Source organism: Pteropus alecto, unplaced genomic scaffold (genome assembly GCF_000325575.1).
Source record: "Pteropus alecto unplaced genomic scaffold, ASM32557v1 scaffold21, whole genome shotgun sequence".
Lineage (NCBI taxonomy): Eukaryota > Metazoa > Chordata > Mammalia > Chiroptera > Pteropodidae > Pteropus > Pteropus alecto.
Window position 1 is genome coordinate 19,197,946 of NW_006436282.1, and position 18,180 is coordinate 19,216,125.

At 33.6% G+C, this 18,180-nt stretch overlaps 1 protein-coding gene across 3 annotated transcripts in view; it reads right to left on the reverse strand.

Annotated features, from left to right (window-relative positions):
- The window catches only part of SKAP2 (src kinase associated phosphoprotein 2), a 158,173-nt gene that overhangs the window by 139,434 nt on the left and 559 nt on the right, over nucleotides 1-18,180 (reverse strand). For all 3 annotated transcript variants that reach the window (XR_001516908.2, XM_025046883.1, XM_006912014.3), the window contains exons 2-4: nucleotides 9,001-9,106; nucleotides 8,383-8,408; nucleotides 289-396 (exon numbers count right to left, since the gene is read on the reverse strand). Coding sequence is in view for 2 of the 3 variants with exons in the window: in XM_025046883.1 (XP_024902651.1) it covers nucleotides 289-396; nucleotides 8,383-8,408; nucleotides 9,001-9,106 (240 nt within the window). In the remaining variant the exon portion in view is untranslated. The remainder of the gene's footprint in view (nucleotides 1-288; nucleotides 397-8,382; nucleotides 8,409-9,000; nucleotides 9,107-18,180) is intronic.

Sequence of the window (18,180 nt, forward strand, 5' to 3'; positions counted from 1 at the left end):
AATCTGATAATATTAAATTAACCAACAAACTTACCAATAATATTCATACAGTGATGCGAGCACTCTTCTAAAAATTCTAGTAAAAAATATTTCCCAGGAAAAGGAAGAACTACATACTTAGGAAAACCACTAGAGAGAGCTCTTCTGTTCCTTAAAAGGTTCTGGTAAAGATAAGTTAACTGAAGCCTCTGCATTTATCTGCTTTCTGACAAGGCCACCACCTCTGCATACTGCATTGTTTTGTGTTAGAGTGTCAAGAGGTATATTCTATGGGAAGATATCACATACCATCAGAGGGGGCTTCATCATCTTTATCATATCTTTCAGAGGCTAAAGAAATAGTGTCTGGAGGCCCAGCAAAAGGGTCATCATATTCTTCCCCATCTTCTGTATCACCTATAAAAGAATCAGAAAAAAGCCTTTCATAATTTAGTCATCTTAAAAAAGTTACTTTTTCCAGAAGAGGTAAATTTTCCTAACAAACTTAGTCCTATTTTAATGTATATCCGCTATAATTTAGATAAAGTTTTTGAAGGTCAGTATGTGCCTGCTTATTTCTGGTACAAAAGAGTACAAATTCTAAAATTATGATGGTCTCTACAAAGATAAATACGAAAAAAGTAAAAGCAAGGTAAAACAGTGTATATCCAAAACAAGCAAACAGAACCAAATGACAAAAAAAAAAACAAAAAAAAAAACCCCACCATGGGAAGCACAACTGAGAAAATAATTCAATTTACCTAGTCAGTGTTTAAAAAATTATGATGAGAAATGGATCATTCAAAGTCATATGAACATGTTTTCATTAAAAATCACAGGATAATATTTGAGTAGATTAAAAATGGTAACATACTACTAAATGAAAATTGAAGGTGTCTAGTTTGTAAATAACCTTGTTTGAATTTAAAAGGTTTATATGAGTTATAAAGCAGCTTTTCCCATATACGTTTCCTGTTCTTGAAATGAAATTGAGTATTTTTAATCTATTGTAAAATGCTCTAGCCAGTTTTAATGTCCTAGCCAGTTTTCTACATGATTTACAAATCCTAGGATGGATGGATGGATGGATGGATGGATGGATGGATGGATGGATGGATGGTTGGTTTGAAGTCATTTAATCCCCACAGTTAAATCTTGTGGTTTGGGTTTTTCTCACATACTCATTTAGAATAATTTTCTTTTTGAGAAAAGAGTGAATTAGATATTTGCTAGCTGAGTTATAAATAAACACTCATTTTTCACCTATATTCAACAACAAAGAAAAATATATACTTAATACTAGATCAATTATCTGTTTACAATTCTAGTTACCTGCTAACAATTCAAGAGAAAACCAGCCACCTTAGGGATTACCCAAAAAACATGGCGAAAACCTCCACGGGAACCCTAGAGTACCTACAGTGTTACTTTTAGATCATAGTTGCTGAGTAGATCCAAATTAAAGCTCCTAGTCTCTTCAAAATGATATCTGTATCCTCTGACACCCATTAGATGGGTAGCACCCTACTTTTCACCATGTTTTTGGTAGAAGAAATAGCCTCTTTCAAGACAACATTATCAAAGTAATAAAAAATCAATATTCATCTCTATTTCCTTATAACTGTAATAGTTCATCAGCATTTGTCATCCTTATCCTGAAAGGAAAGATGGGAATATCTCCCATCAAACAATAAGAGCAGAAGAGATGACTATCTTATTGTCCTTAGAGATCCAACTAGTAGGTGCACCCATACATGATGATGTATCTTCCCCAATTAAAATTCCAAGGAACACATACGAATACTACTCATTCTTCAGATCTTAATTTCTCTTTCTTATGAGATATTCAAAGGATTTTTTCAGAACATTCAACGATCCCTTACAATTTTGCTTTTATGGAAAGAACAATGCTCTAACTTAAAACATGAGATAAGAGAGAACCTCAAAAAATGCTAGTAAAAATACATTTCGACATGGAATGATGGCTCATTGAATATGTAGTAGTAAAGACCACAAAATTCTCAGTTGCTCTTAGTTGTAAGAGTATTCTTATATCCTTAATAAAGTTTTTATAAAGTGGATTTTCTAAGGATATTTCATATCATGAGGTATAAAATAAATCTTGCTGTAAAAAAAAGTATTAGGATACTTCAAATACATCATCAGAACCTAGCACTTAGCATATTACACTATTATGAATATAAAAATACAACAATAAAACCAATGAATATATAAAAAGAATTTTGAAAAATATTCAGATGCTCAGGCTTAAATCAATTAAACTCTATGTGGAAATAAGCAGAAAAAATTAAAACTTAAAAAGTTTTGAAAATCAGAATTAGTTTTTTATCCTTTGACAATATCCACTATGTATTTTATATGTATGTCCATGTATATACACACACATGCACACACCAATCTATATTTACATAGCAAAAAATCAATTGAAGTTATAAATTCAATAATACTTAGTATGAATTAAAAATATTCTATACGAATTGGTCACCCACATGCTAAAAACCTCTGTGGTTTTTGTTTTTTCAAAAAAAAAAAAATGTTTGGATTTATCTTCAACTTACCCATTCTAAGAACTGCAGCTCATTTCAAATATTTTTTTTTTAATTAGTGTGGTATTTATATTTATCTAAGACAAAAGAAATTAAGTACTGCTACTAGACTCAATTCTTCCTTTTTTTTTTTTTTTAAGATTTCCTTGAATTAACTCAGAAAGTAAAGACAAATCTCTGTGGAATTTCACAGGGTTATTCCCTTTTTAACCCACATTAAGTTGAAGGGACACATCATTTTTCAAAATGGTCTTCTTCGTTTTACTGTTGTTCCAGTGATGATCCATCCTTTCCCTCCCTCTCTAATTATTTTTTTCAACCCAATAAAGAGCTGCTGTATTATAAGGAGCTTTAATTAAACACAGGGGTCGCTGTTGAGTAGGGCAAAGCAATTTTTTTTTTTTTCTCCCCAGGGACTGAGTATTTGCAGCTATACCTACAAAGACTTCCGTAAATTAAAAGGAAAATGTTCAACTTGTGTTTATGTAATAGAAAACTGAACTCCAAAGCAACGATGGGCATCAGGTAAACGTATCCAATACAATTTACAGACATAATTGAAAGCATTACAGCCTAATCAGACATCTAAAAGAAAAGCACGCTCAAATGAAATGTCTACAGAATCATTAGTTGGCAGCCATTCTATTACAATCACACATAATGTCAGTGGTGCCTTGAGCCTGTGCCAATGACAACAGCATAAATTTTGCATCTCATTTCTGTGGTCATAAAATTAATGATCAGTTTAAAAATACTTCTTTGTTGAAGTTATTGCGCAAAGAAAAGACATGAATGTGTCCCTGTTATGTACTCAGAAGGATAATTATGGGGTTGTTGCTCATTAATACTGTTTCTTGTTTCCTTAGAAAAGCATTTGATTTATCCCACAACTTTCAAAAGTTTAATTAACGATACAAAGTTAACAGTCTAAAAGACAACGATCTAAGATTTCCCTTCCCATATTCAGTGGCAACTTAAATATCATAGCACAACCAAGACTTAATTGTACTACAGCAGCATATTTCTCTGAAAAACATTCTTAAATTTAAAATAGTTGGGTTTAAATCACTATTTTCCCTTCTATTTAATATGGCTCATCATCGATTAACATTTGCCTAAATGCCTGGAGTTGAAGCCCACCAGCAACTGAACCATCATGATCTCTACCACAATTGAAGTTGATTTAATCAATTTACTGTTTATTTTGTCAGAGTCCTGTTTTAAACACACTCAGGTAAACATTAAACTAAATGTTATACCTAAAATTTAGATGATAACCCTTCCCTTGTATAGAGCATGAAAGACAAACTTGAAAGGAAAAACTACTTGAATGAAAACAAATTAATTTCTAATTCTCTATTCTGTTTATGTGTCCAAACTAATTTCTCAAATAATAATACACAGTTAAATAGATAAGCATTTAACTTGTCATTTCTTCCCTTCTCTTTTTTACTTTTTCAATTAAAGTTGACATTCAATATTATTTTATATTAGTTTCAGGTATGCAGCATAGTGGTTAGACATTTATATAATTTACAAAGTGATCCCCCAGATAAGTCTAGTACCCATCTGGCACCATATATAGTTATTACAATATTATTGACTATATTTCCTATACTATACTATATGTCATTTCTTAAGGGACTCTGTAGTTTAATTCTAAAACTCTGAAAGGTTTAGCTCACCACAAATAAGAAGATTCTCTTCATAATTCTTCTACTGTAGGAGAGATAATTTATGGCATGCAAATACGAGGCAGAGTTTTAAAACAAAGATACCATTTCTCAAGCACTACCTCTGAAATATACTCGACTACTTCAGGCCCCATAATCTCAAATATGCTTAACACATTTTTACAAAGCCAGAGGTGGGGGTTGGGGGGAGCTGCAAGTTATCTGCTCAGATTTCTTTGGGGAACTAACTTTCAACAGAACATATACTATGTTAGGAAGGGTAAAGGAAAGGAAATTAAATGTCATGCAAACTTCTGACTTTTCTGCTGTTCTTAAGGATTCCATCAGAACAAACTAAAAGGGGCCCCTTCTTACCTAACAATTCTATTATTTTAAAAAGTAGTTTAGTCCATTAATAAAAACTTAATACAAATGAGGTCAAAGGAAATTGCTAAGTAAATCTATGCGTATTTAACAATATCAATGATGTCTCAAGGAAAAAATCTATTAAATATTTTTGATTAGAGAAAAATATTTTAAAGGAGAAAATGAGAGCTGTTTAGCTATGGCATCTAAAGGAAATTGAAAGTAATATATTCACATTTTTTAAAGCTATAGACACTAATATTTCACAAATTTGAAAAATATTCTCTTGAAATATTTCTCATGCTATATGTATGCCTTTCTTTTAACACTTCAAAATTTCTTCAAAAAAAATTTGAAAACTAAATTATCAGTCAAGATTTACTTAAATTCTCTTGCTAAATGAAGTTGAATCTAAGAAGACACATTAATATATTTATTGAACACCTGCTATGTGTCATGCATAGGTATCTTCGCATTATCTTAATCATTCTATATAGAAATTAATCACACCTAAATTATCACTGGAGTAAAACGATTAATAGAAGAGCAAGATACAACTATAAGTAAAGCTTTTTTAAATCATGTGCCTAACATTTATTAGAATATTCTATTTTCTATTCAGTTAATAAGTCTTTACTCAATTAGTAACATTTTCATTACAAAAATATTTCAAGTCACATTTAAGAGACCTATGACCTTGTTACATAACAGAGAACAAATTCTAAAATAATCATAATTCTATTCTAAAATAATTCTAAATGAGCATAATTCTAGTACATAAAGCTTATATTCAAGACTAGTCTATATTACGTGGCTAGACAGTATTCTAGGGTTAGATAGTTATTCTGTCAAGTACAATATTTGAAAGATTTAAGAAGGAATTCTTTATTCTAGATAGAATAAGCAATATTTCAAATGAATGACAGGGACTAGACTAAGCAAGATGAATCCTTGTTGCTGAGATCCAAATCTTTATGTATAAGCAAAATTAACGAATTTAGAAAACCAACTGATTATTTATTCTAAAGTAACAATTTGTCAGACCGCCTCAATGGTAAATCCCAGACTTGAGGATATAAAGAGATAAAATGAGGATCTTCATAAATTAAAGAAATGTAAAGGGAAATATTAAGACCTCATATTGCCATGTAAATGGATGTAAATATAGCGAGATGAAAATTAACTTAATGGACAAGCTTCAATACCTAGGACCCACTGTAATAAAATAAGTTTCTACCAATACAAACTATTCTCATCCACCCCCCCCCAAAAAATAGAAATTTTTTTAACTCTTCTAAGATCTATGCAGTTTAGTGTTTCAACAATCGTATCAATTCAAATAATTTTAAGAACTGAAATACTTCAAACTGTAAATCCTGTATTGTTCAGTCACACAAGGTGGGGTAGTATCTGCAGTGTAAGAGAGGAGGAGACGTGGGAGGGAAGTAGGGAAGGCTAAGAGATAGCTGTGTACTTTAAAGAAAGTAATGACTGACTTAATAGAAATGAATAAATCTGAATTAATTCATTTTGTTTAAAAATTCTCTACTTGATCCTTTTTCTTCCCACTAATGATATTAAGATGGCACTTAACTGTCATTTGAATAAAAAAAAAAAGTATGTGAAACAAATAAGAGTCCAAAAGTAAAAAGGAGGAAAACAGCCTCTGTTTATTTCATTGCGACCCCATATTGACCTGAGGGAGGGGAAGAAGGAGAGAGAGGGGAGAGAGAGGGAGGTGGGAGGCGGGGAGGGAGGCAGCAGAGGGGAGGTGGAAGAAACAGAAAACAGCCAAAAGGAATCTGCCCAGGTCTCCTTGAATGAAGACAATCCAAAACCCCAAGAAAAAAATGTATGGAAAAGAAAAAAGAAAAAAGCAGCACTATCAAAACATACATGGATGCACTGAATTTACTCAGTGTAGAATCCGATCATTAATAAATTCCTCTTTTTGAAAAAAGATGCATCTTTAAAATTACTTTGCAACTATTAAGTGTACACTAATTTCCTTTTACTATTTCTAACAGACTACAGGAATGGTCCTTTTAGAACAAAGCTAAATATAATTTGAGGGTAAATGGCATAAAATTACTGTTTCTCATATTTCTCCAAGGTATACATCTAATTTATCCACAGGCTTACTTCTGAGCAGGACTCTTGGTGATTAGTTAACTCAATATAACAGTATTGAACTACAAAATAACTTATTCAGAGGAAAATGATTATAGGGAATCTCTGAATTCTGTTATTTGAACTCTTATTCTAGGCTCATTTTTCAATTTCTATCAAATACTATACAAATTTCCATTCTCTTTAGAGACAGAGAATGTATCTCAGTAATGTAATTTTAATTTCCACACACCTGAACAAGTCCTAAACCAGAATACCAAAGGGAAAGTTCCTATTACTGAATTATATGCAATCATATAGTGACTTCATATTATCATGCTTTCTTAGCTTAAAATTTTTAATACATAAATAATTAAATCACAATGAGAGTTTGATAAATAATCACTGGGATAAAACATGCCTTTTAAGAAGAGAGGCAGAATCTACTATTCCTCTATAAATAGTGCACTATATAAAAGTTATCATAATTAAAATATATAAATTCATTACTTCTATACCCAACTAACCAAAATGCAACATGATTAATCCCATAGGTTAAGGTTCATAGTAGACTATAAAGAAATGGGTATTAATGGGGAGAGTTCCTTGCTCTTCTATTTAATAGTGTTAAAAATATTAATACAAAACAAAAACTTTTCTCATTCCCTCCTATCACAATGATCTTGATGATTTACTGTGAAAAGACTCTATGGTTTCCTTCTAACTGTTTAATTTCTGGCTTGTTTGGCTAAGTACGTGGTTTACTGAAACTGTCACTACCCTCTCGCTTATCAGCTAGCAGAGATATGAACTACTTTGTGTTGTCTGCTAACCCCAATCAGAAGATACCATACTGTTTTCCCCCAAATCCAGATCCTAGCTCCACATAGGTTAACTGACCTCATGTTGTGACCCTCATACCAGCATTCACAGGCTTCAGGTCATGACCTATGAATTAGCATCATGGAAGTAAGGGCCATACCCGGTTTCCCTTACAGAACTGAAGACGTGAAATAGTAGGAACTTCCTATGCCTTTCCTGATTTGGTTTTCAGTCTGCTAAGCAGCTGTCTCTTAAAACTAAAGGCAATCAAGTTACCAGCACTCTCACAGATTTCAAAAAAATTGAAGCAATATTTCTATGGCATACATTTATTCATATCCAAAGAGTCAGAAGGATAATAAAAACCAGCATTTGAAAAAGATTTTACTCATATCCTCAAACAAAAATTGATCTTGTTTCTAAAAAAATTATCCTTTAGAAATATTACCTACAAGCACCCAGCCACAGGGCCCGCTCCCATCACTGTTATAAAGCCATCTCTGTCACGTTAAATGGTGTTGGGTTGGTATCTCACCTCTGCTTCATCAAACTATTCCATGTGTAACAGCAAGTATATACTTTTCTTAACAAATTTCCGCCACAAAGTACTCTAAGAAACATAAAACCTAAGAAGGCTAAATAGAGACAATTACTTCATCAAAAGATTGTGCAGAGTAGATTCCGGATATGCTTTTTAATTTTTTTCTCAGTAGGGGGAGCTAGCACTCTCATCTTGAAAGTCTAAATACACAAGTCGGATATTTAAATTTTGATTCCAACTATCACATTCAGTATGTGTTAGAGTATCCTATTGAAAAATCTCCAGAAGGAAAATTTTCAGAATTTTGTCAAACTTGAAAATTTACCTTTGTCTTGAAATTCCTGAAGATAGCTGCAAAATAAAACAACATTATATTTTTTTAATGAGGGTGACAAATCAAAACAAGGTCCCACCAGTGGCAGTAATTCATATCTATTTTAAAATCTATATTATAAACATACATTAAAAAAACTACTTCCTATCCTGAAATGACAATACCAAAGGTTTATAGATTTATAATAAAAGTATTTTTAAAAACAAAAGTTACAGTAGTAAAATCAAAATTTATCTTTAATACCTATAACTTACATTCATTCATTTCAGTATCTGGAGGTTATTTTCCATATTTATATTAAAATTCTCAACCTAATTATGTCTTATCATTTAAACCAAATATATCCTCAACTAATCAAAATAAACAGTGAATTTTGCTAGAATGCTTAGAAACATACATATTCAAGAACCTTCAAAAATGATATTAAGAGAAGCATATTAATTTTTTTAATTATTATAGTGGAAATATATTTTGTCCTTTAAAAATACTTAATAGCAATTAAATTACAACATTAAAAATTTAATTCTATCATAATTCTTTATTAAAATGTTAATTACAAAGTTGCTTCTAAGTAAAAAGTTAGTAATAAAAAGCAAGTAAGTGACTTACGTAGACTTTACATCTTTTATCTTCTTAATAAGAGATTCTCTCTTTTCCTTTGCTTTCTTGGATAAATTTTCTCCTCTTAGTGTGTCTGCTACAAATGTTTCAACATCTAAACCATGAAATATAAGAAACAGGATACAAATCATAAGAAAGAATCATTTTTTGTGAAGACAAATAGGACAATGATTGTTTCCACCCATAAGTGTTAATATCTGTACAATTTGTTACAGTTATTTATCAATCCAAAGCATAACAGTTGAAGTATGTTTCAAATACTAAGTTGGACAAATCTGTTCACCACTTAGCTAATACAATTTGTATGCACTACTTATGCTTAGCACAGCAAATGCTATTTGGATGTTTGGCATCATTAAACCAAGAAGCAGCACACAAGTTTTAATAAACTGTGGTGCCCCATAAAACAAATTCTCTCATATAAAAGCAAGCACAGAGCTGTTATGTATGTGTTACTATCATTTTATAATATTTTCTAAGTTCCTGTATGAACAGGTCATTCACAAATTATATCAATATAAGCTAATGTCTCTGGCAAGGGCCTGTTTTTCCCAGTATAATCCATTTTCAGGTATACACAATGTTTCATGCTTTAAAAGATGAAAAATTCCTTTTCCTAGCCAAGATTCCTAAATCAAACCCTCCTACTTCCTACCTGCCCCACCCACTCCAGCCAGCCATCCACAAATAAAAAGATAATCAGTTGTGTGGTTTTGTGTGCTCTAGCTTCCTGCCTTGGTATTACCACCTGGAAATATTTTTTTAAATAAAGGAAGAAGTGGCAAAAATAGATTCATCCACTATTTAAAAATGTAGTAACCTAGAGATAAGATTTCTATGGCTTCATATAACATTTCCACATAGCTTCCTTTTTAAAAATTTAGCAAATTACATTCTTCTTCTTTCTAGTTCTCTCTAGTATAAAATTCCTACAAATCCTTACTGGTATTTTATAATAGCCCCATTCTTATTTTTCATGAAATATTGTACAACTTTAAATTTTATATTCAGAATTTCAAATCTCATTTTGAGTTCTCTAATAGAGGATATCATTTAAAAAATTAAGTAGGTATGACTATAAACCATCCATATTTTATATTGAAGAGATGTTTTATTTTTTTTACTTACCTACTTTATCTCCTCACATTGATATCAAAACATACAATAATGTTATATGAATGAATTAAAACCAGTACAATAGTCTTTCAACTGTACTTAGAATTAACAATTTCAAACCCAATATTTGAGATAGAATGTAATCAATTTGAAATTCTTGACTACAAAAGTATCTTGATCCAATGAGCAAAAGTGATTAAACTGTTATTCTACACATTCACAATAAGATTTTTACTAAATCAATATGACAAGAATTAAAATTTATGAAAGAATTAAATATGAAAGAATTAAAATTTAATCTTGATATATATTTTTAAATAGCTTTCTGTTTTCAAGTCCATTAACGACTAATGTTAAAAGTATCAAAACAAAATGAAAGCAAAGTGTCACGGCAACTCTTTCCTTGAGCTGTCCATGTTTTTGAAGAGGGGTACACAGAAACATAAATCCAATACCAGTGCAAAAATTAGACTTCTAAAATGAGTTCAAAATAATGAACATTTAAAAAAAGGTGCTCTCCTCTAAACTCCTTAAATTTTGAACCCAGAGGAGCCAACTACCTTTGGACATTCAGATATCTGCTGAAATGGAAAAGATCATTGGCTTCTCTGAGATGGTTACAATAAGTCTACAAAGAAGTGAAATAAAAGGGGTAGCATCTTTATGCTGATTCTTTCTTCCAACTGGACTCTGTACTTGTAAGAATCACTGGCACAATGATTGGTGAAGAGTCTGCTTAATGTTACTTTCACTCAGTGTTTGTCTTTAATTCCCTCATCCACGAGTATTTAATTGCCTATTTTACATTTTCATTATACAATCCGAGTTTAAATAAACGGGATCTATTTTCTATCTCCGGAAGCAATAACAGAACGAATTACAGCCCAAGAATTATTTCTTTGAAAGGTCATTTCATTTCTGTAAAAACAGAAACCATAAAAAGCTGCAGTGTTCTATACAGCATTTCCTAACACTCCCCAAAACATATTTTTAAAATGCTGATCCCTGCTACTATTTTATGAAGAAATACTTGTTGAGAGTGAGACTGCAGGGGAAAAATATCTATGTTAGTTTTTTGTTGTTGTTTTTTTTTTCAGGGAGAGGAGATTCAGAGATTAGACAAGGGAAAAGATCTTTTTTAGAGTAGACTTAATACATTTATCCCTAAACTTGTCCCAGAAAAAAAGGGTTCAAGGCAACTAAAAACATTCGATGAACATTTTTAAAAAAGTACTTCTCAAAGGAGAGGTAGAAAGTGTAGAAACTGCTTTGCAGTTTTCTTTCTTTTTTAACAAACAAGAACTTTAAGGTGGAAGCGATTCTTTGAATAATCTTAGTTTACTGGTGCCCACCGACTCGTTTAAGTTTTTAAGTTTTTGAAATCTGGGTTCTTTCTTAAAATCTCCACTCAGCCCATTTATTTTTGAGTCCAATGAAAGGAGCCTCTCCCAGGCTCAGGAGACCCGCGGACGTGCCGGCGGCCTGCGGCCGGGTCCCAAAGCAGAGACAGGGCGAGCGCTGAAAAGTTACTGGGGCTTTACTGGGAGATGCTCGGGCTCCGCAGTCCGTGACATTCGACCCTCGGAGTGTTTAAACCCCAGGGTTTCCGTCATCCGAGCTGTGAGCGGGGAGCACCAGGTTGGAGGCAGCGTCTTCGCCAGACAAATGGGACTGGATCCGCGGCTTTGTAGCTCAGAGCCAGGGTAATATTTCAAAAGCGAGCAATAAAAGTCCTGAGCGAATCAAGCGCTCCTCTGGCTGGTTGAAAAAGAGATTTGAAGCTTTTTATTGTGCTCTGAATAGCCCTGCAAACGGTAAACGAGCGAGCGCAGTAGCCCTCTTCCACCGTCCCTTAGGGGTCGTGTCCCTCGGTTAGTATGTAGATTTCACTGACTCCAGGCTGCCTGTAATTCGGGAACGGCCCTAATTCGATTACAAGGAAATGTCAGCCTGCCTCCTCTTTCGCCTCTTGGCCTGGTTAGAATTCCTCTTCCTCGGAAGGAGGGGTCTCGTCTCCACGCACACGCGCACACATCACAGGAGAGGAGAAAGTGGGGACCTAACGCGCCTCGGAGGAGAAAGCGCAGTTCGCGGGTGCCCCCCACGCACCAGGTCTAACTATCCCCAACGCCCCACCCGCAGCTGCATAATAGACCGCAGGTCAGCACCCCGGCATCCCCAGACTTAGTCCTACGCGTCAGCCTCTTCCCCCAAGTTATCAGCGAGGAAAAAGTTATCCCAGCGAATGGAAATGTGGTGAGGATTTTTGCTCCTGTTACACCTTCAGCACTGTCAGGAGCAAACCTCACCTCCCAGTACAACTGTAAAGATCTGGGGGAAAGGGTCTCTAAAAAGATCAGATTTACAACTGCGTTGTAGATAAATGTTAAGGTCTAGAAACAAAATTTTTAAATGGCATCATGTGTTGGCTCAGCAATCCTCAGTTTAAGTTAGAAACCTCTCAATAGCCACCTCAGACCTTCAGGGAACCGCTTACCACATACCAAACTACCAAATGGTACTCAATTGTCCTTTTTCCCCATTTTTCTGTACCTATAGACTCCCTAAACATGTGGATCCCTAGAAAAACCGCCACCCCGTCTTCCCCTAGAGTCCTGAGTGGCTAAGACAGGTATCTAACATGCACATGCGCACGCGCGCGCGCGCACACACACACGCTAACTGCTTTCTACCAACTTCCATACATAGCAAAAAGGTGAAACCACACAATGTTAGAACAATTTTTAAATTCTTGCAAACAATAAAGTAAAAACTGTTGGCTTCTTGAAACTTAGTACATAGCACAGGTTCCCACTCTTGAAGAAAAGCGGATGTTTGACCACTTGCCCTCACCATCCTCCACAAGCAAACAGCCCGGAATAGGACTTCCAGGCTGGAGGTTGTAAACAAGTCAGGAAGGTAACACCTGGTGTCTTCAGCCTGCTCTCCAACCACGCAATACCTCCCTGAGTGGCATGCATGTGCACATGCACACACACACACACACTGCTCTCCAACCATGCAATACCTCCCTGAGTGGCATGCATGTGCACGTACACACACACACACACACACACACACACACACAGCCTCTGTGATGGCCTGAATTGTATAGGAGAAGGAAGCAAGAGCTGAACTGAATCCACTACCATTTGCTCAGCCCCAGATCAATAAAATAAGTGTAAAACCAATCACACCACTCCCCCAATAGCTTTACTACTTAATTCCACATTTCTCTCCTTTATGATTTGGGCCAGGTTTCAGTTTGTATTCACTGAGGTGCTACCACCAAATCTAATGTAGTAAGGATCCCAGCCAAATTTAAGCTGAAATCAGAACAAAAAGTCATGCTTTTCATCTCTGATAAAAGGGGTATGGTCTGACCCAACACCTGCTGGTGAAAACATAAAAATCAATTAAACTGGGCACATGTTGATCAATGGAGCCAAATGCTCAAAGCTGGAAAATGGCTAATTGAAAAGCTATTGATTGCTCTAATCAATGTCTTTCTCTTGATTACCTAGCACTTTTACAGGTTATAGTTGCACTGTGGACTTTTTGAACATGGAAAAAGAGACGTGAACAAGTACAAGGAGCTCTTATAGAAAACATACCTGAGTCTTACAATCCAATTATCTAACGAAATTTTCAAAATTGGTTTTGGAGGCTTAAATGATTTATTTTGGTAGAAAATTGGGCTGTTGAAGGATAGGGATGAACATCTTTCACCTCTAAAAGATGACTCTTGATAAATAGCACCTTATAATAATCAAAATGTTTTTACCAAGCATTTTCAAAGAAGCCACAGTGAATACACATTAGTCTGAGATTTACACTACATTCACTGTTAGGCAGCATCTATTATAATGTGTTCAGCATGTGATTGAAAAAGAAATGTAAACTCAATGGAATGAAAAAAATAGACTTGGCTTTAATTGAAAAAGACAAACTAAGTGAATAATGAGTATATAAAAACTAGCCTATGCCACTTTTATCACCCATATATGACACTTAATCTTAAATTTATGAGAGACAAATGAACTGTGTTTCAAATCACCAGAGGATTTTCCAACTCTGTTGTTTCTGTCTTCTTTCTAGTAATACTTTAATGCTGGTAACATAGAGATAAACCCATTTGGAAATTTTCTACATACATTTTTTTAGTATATTTAGATTCTTTTTTAAAAAAAGAAAATCAATGATAATTTGGATTGAATAACTATAAAAACTGCATATACTATCAAGAGTCTTAGTTTAGTAATCTGAATGAAAATACTTCCAATGGAAAGCCATGTGGAAAAGAAGCCAGCCAAAAACTCCCTCCCAAGAAAAAGTAGGCTATCATATGCTTCAGATAGGTAAATAATTTTCCTAACATCACATCTTAATTCTGTTATTTGACTCAAACAAGAAACTGTAAATTTCTGGTCCCTTGATTTACAAACACATTTTCTTATTTCTAGAAAAGAAACTCTTAAAGGTGTCATAGACTGATTTCATTTTGAGATAAATGTTCTCATATCAACATTATGCTCATTAGTTCTTACTGCCAAAATGGGTCAAGCTTGTTCTTGCTCTGCAGGAAAATCCAGGTGCTAAAGAAGTAGGTGACTATTGGTGACTCAGTAGGTGGCACTCTTCCCTTTACATACTCAGGCAATGCACCAGAAGAAAGTTATGGGACACTAGATATACTATAAATAATATTCATAGAAAAAATAAAGCCAAAATGTTGACCAAATTATAAATGGAACTTTGGAAAAGTGGAAATCAAACTATACTATTCTCAGCACTGAAAAAAATTCTACCTCCATTTCAACTGAATTGCATTCTTTACTTAGTGCCCCTAAAGAGATTGTCGATTATAATGTGCAAAGGTTTAGAAAAAAATGTTCTGGAAATCCTCAACATGAAAAAATGTAATATTTCAATACAGGACTGCCAGATGAACAAAATCTCAAGGTCACTTGACAGAAACCATATAGCCACTTTGTTTATTGTTTGGTTTGGTTTAGTTTTGATTTTTCAAAATCCTGTTATCCACTATTTCTTTTAACACTGGTTTCATTTTCTAATTTAATAAAAAGAAATCAACATACTCTTACAGCTTTCCTTTTTAAACGTGTTGTCCTAAAAACAAATGAATGAGAATATCTGCTTGCAAACCACTAACACTCCAATAGTCAAAAGATAATTAAACAAATGAAGGAGGCTGGTGGGGCAGTGGTTGGTTCCTCTCACTTTGACTGCATGGAGGAAAAACTCACATAAATCAAGACTATTCTTGCTGCTTAGTCCTAGTCAAAATATTTGGATGTCGAAGAAGATTAAATGGACAAGACTTGGGATTATCCTTTGATTCTAATAATCCAGGCTAAACCTGTTCTTCCATTATTGTAAAAAAAAATTAAAGGTCGCCTGCAGTACCATATGCCAGTTCAAAACTTCCCTTTAACAACAAAAATCTGTAACCCTTTTTCTATTCATAAACAAAAGAATAATTCAACACTTATAAAAAGTGTAAGCTTTCAAGATTTAACACACTGATTCCACAGAAATATAAATAACAGTCAAACTATATAGCCACTTTTTCAAGCGTATCATTAAATGCGAATTAAGAATGATAGCCTCTATGGTTTTTGCATTTCTATAGAATGTTTTTTTTTTTAAGGGGGAAGGAATGAGAAGAAGAGGGAAATATCAAAAGAGAAACCCAAAACTATTATAATCAGAAAGAAAAATAATGAGAAAGAAAATATTAAATTGATAAGAGTATATCTGTATACCTGTAACAAGCAGTTGAAATGTCAAAACATTTCACACGCATGACATATAATGATTTGAATCACAGGCACATGAACTACAAAGAAAAAATGCCCACACAACATATTTTGAAAGGCATTATCTTTTAACTTTATATCCTTTTTTTTTGAAGGCAAGGGATTTTAAACACCAGTTCCTTATTTTCTCTACCTCGGAATTCTAGCATAGTGTCATGCATTTTAAGAGCACTTAACTGTTAATTACGACCACCACTACCAATATCTCCGTTCTCAGTTTCAAAGAAAGAACTAAGTAAGCCAGCAATATCTCTAAAATTCAAACTGAAACCAACTCTTCCTCTATAGTTCAGTAATTTTAAATCTAACCTTGTACTATTACCCAATACCCAATTAGAATTATGCAAATCATCATGCACAATCCAAACAGTTTTGTATGAAAATTTTGAAAAAACTGCTGAGAATGTTTTATTCTTGAAACCTTCCCTACCTCAAAAAAGATTTTAATTACGGTCAAACATAAAATTTTAACAACCATCTTTGAATACGTTAAAAAGAAAAATGAAAACCAGTTTCACTTGTTTCATTTCTTTAAAAAATATTTTTTCTCATATCTATACCTCTTGAAAAATGCTCTGAAAATAAAATGTAAGCCAAATTTATAATCTCCAAAATTTTAATGTTCTAATATTTCATGTGTTTTAATATGTAATTTGCTTTAATAATATAAAATATTGGAAATGTCAATAAGATAACTTTTAAAGTGCTGATTTCATACATTATGCAAGTATATTATCTGACTAAAGAGAGAGAGAGATACAGAAGTTAGCACCAGCAAATAATTTAAATATTATGTAATTCTGAGCTGTCAGTTAAATTACTCAAATAAAGGCCACTTGAAACATCTGTAGTCTGTGGAGATCAGAGGATAAAGGGTCTCATAACCTTTTTATCATACTATTTGCAAATGCATAACTGGATCCAAATAGCAAACTGGCTATCGTGGGAGCTGTCAAGCTTTAAAAGCATGCACCCAGAGGTCTGTCTGTTATTTCCTAAATTCAAAATTTCTTACCTAAAAAAAGAGAAAAAAAATCAGACCTAGACTTAGAATATCCTGAAAAGGGTGACATCTATTTTTAGAGTAATGATAAACTCTACTCTGATCTGGTTATTAAAATAATACTCTAAACAGGCAATTCCATCAACAAAAATGTTAACTGTAGTAAAACAAAATAGTACTCATGTGACACTCTCATATAATGGAATAAAAGTTGCCTTAAATCAGTCTTTACAGTTCTTTCGACATTTCCCCTAGTGGGAACAGGCACTTCTTAAAGTAAAACACTATCCCACCACAAATGCATTAATCACACTGTAATCATGTTCACACAAACATAAGTCTACATCCATACACTACTGGTTTTATTTTCTCTATCATATTCATGATGCCAACCACCAAAACAGTGTAACGGTATTAGATTTGGTCTCACACTATAACAGTAACATATTATTTAAAATGTCACATTCGAAATTACTTTTAAACATTCTAATAAGCAAACTTAACATAGACATCTAAGACAAACTCTTTTAATCATGTATTAGTGACCAATATTGAAAGAGAAATGCCTAAGAGATAACTAAAGTAAAACTATCAAAACTGAGTTTCCAGAATTCTGATGTACACATGACAAAATGAATAACGGAAAGAATTCCAGAGCATCAGGGTAAGATTTGTGCTACCCTAATATATCTTCTACCTTGTACAGAAACATAAAATTTCCATTGGCTCTTAGCGAAATACACATCTCCATATCTAGTAAATAGCCTTGAAAAACTGCATCTTTAACTCCTAAAGCAAGTTCCTATAAATGGTCATTTAAAACTGAAAAGGGGAAGATGAGGGTGCAAAGATGAAGTAGTTTCATCGTGTGGCACAGGAAGTTGGACCTTAACACATACTTCCTTTTTATTATGTTACTCAGGCACTGAAGAGTAGTGGCCATTTGAGAATCAGGCCCTCTTTGAAAGTCTTAACTATGAGTGAACTGAATGTTCAAGAAAAATGGGAGTTTCAGAAATGACAAACCCTTCCAACCCCTAACTCCTAACCCTTAACCCTGGAGCTCAAACATCTCTTTGCACCTTTACAACCTTCTCCACTGGCCAGGACACCAAAGAACTACTTCTTTGGCTACTGATCCCATCACAGTTCTCACACTTGCATTCATTATCATTTTCTCTGCCCCCTCTCTCTCCCCTCTCTCTCCCC